Genomic DNA, 650 nt, shown 5'->3' on the forward strand with positions numbered 1-650 from the left:
TATAAGATAGCTTTAAAAGTGCCACCTTTCAAAAGATTCGTGGATTAATTTTGCGCCATTAACTCTGGCGCAAATGGAAGGGGTTAAACGTTTGCGGGTGAAAGGAAACAGGGGAGCAGCTAAAAATCAAAGGTGGGGGTCTGGAATTCTCAGGGGACAGATGGGGGAAGGGAGAGAGAAGGAGGAGCAGCTACAATCAGAAGATGAATGGGCAGAGTAAAATGCCGGCAAGGAAAATCGGGAGGGCAGGGGTGAAAAGCGGGAGGGGAAGCTAGAAGGGGCCCGGGCAAGCACACTCATCGCAGAGAAAGATGGGGGAGGGGCGAATGGAAGTGCAGACCCTGGGCGGAGCGCGAAGCTCGGGGGCGAACCAGAGGTCCCAGACTTGAGGCAGGGATGTGGGCAGTCAACCCTGTCCCCGGCCGTGGTTCATACCTGTTAGTGTGGAAGCGGAGGAGCGGGTCGGTACGATGGCAAGAGGACAGCTGGCAGCCGAAGTCACTGATGTCCAGGCAGCCCGGCTCCTCGCTCGGGCAGGTGCCCACCCCGCGAGGGGGTCCCAGAAGCGGGAAGGGTTCCTCAGGGGTCAGAAACTTCTCGTACGAAGTGGTGGCCGACGCCTCGTCAGACATGGCTGGAGATGGCAGAGC

General features: G+C 58.0%; 1 protein-coding gene across 1 annotated transcript in view; it reads right to left on the reverse strand.

Moving 5' to 3' along the window:
• Positions 1 to 644, reverse strand: part of LOC102773239 (protein FAM199X) — a gene marked incomplete at its 3' end in the record, with an annotated part of 10,405 nt that extends 9,761 nt beyond the window's left edge. The window contains exon 1 of the mRNA XM_006762531.1: positions 436 to 644. Coding sequence (XP_006762594.1) covers positions 436 to 632 — 197 coding nt within the window. The remainder of the gene's footprint in view (positions 1 to 435) is intronic.
• Between the last annotated feature and the right edge of the window lie 6 nt (positions 645 to 650).

This window comes from Myotis davidii, unplaced genomic scaffold, assembly GCF_000327345.1.
Source record: "Myotis davidii unplaced genomic scaffold, ASM32734v1 scaffold798, whole genome shotgun sequence".
NCBI classification, from domain to species: Eukaryota; Metazoa; Chordata; class Mammalia; order Chiroptera; family Vespertilionidae; genus Myotis; species Myotis davidii.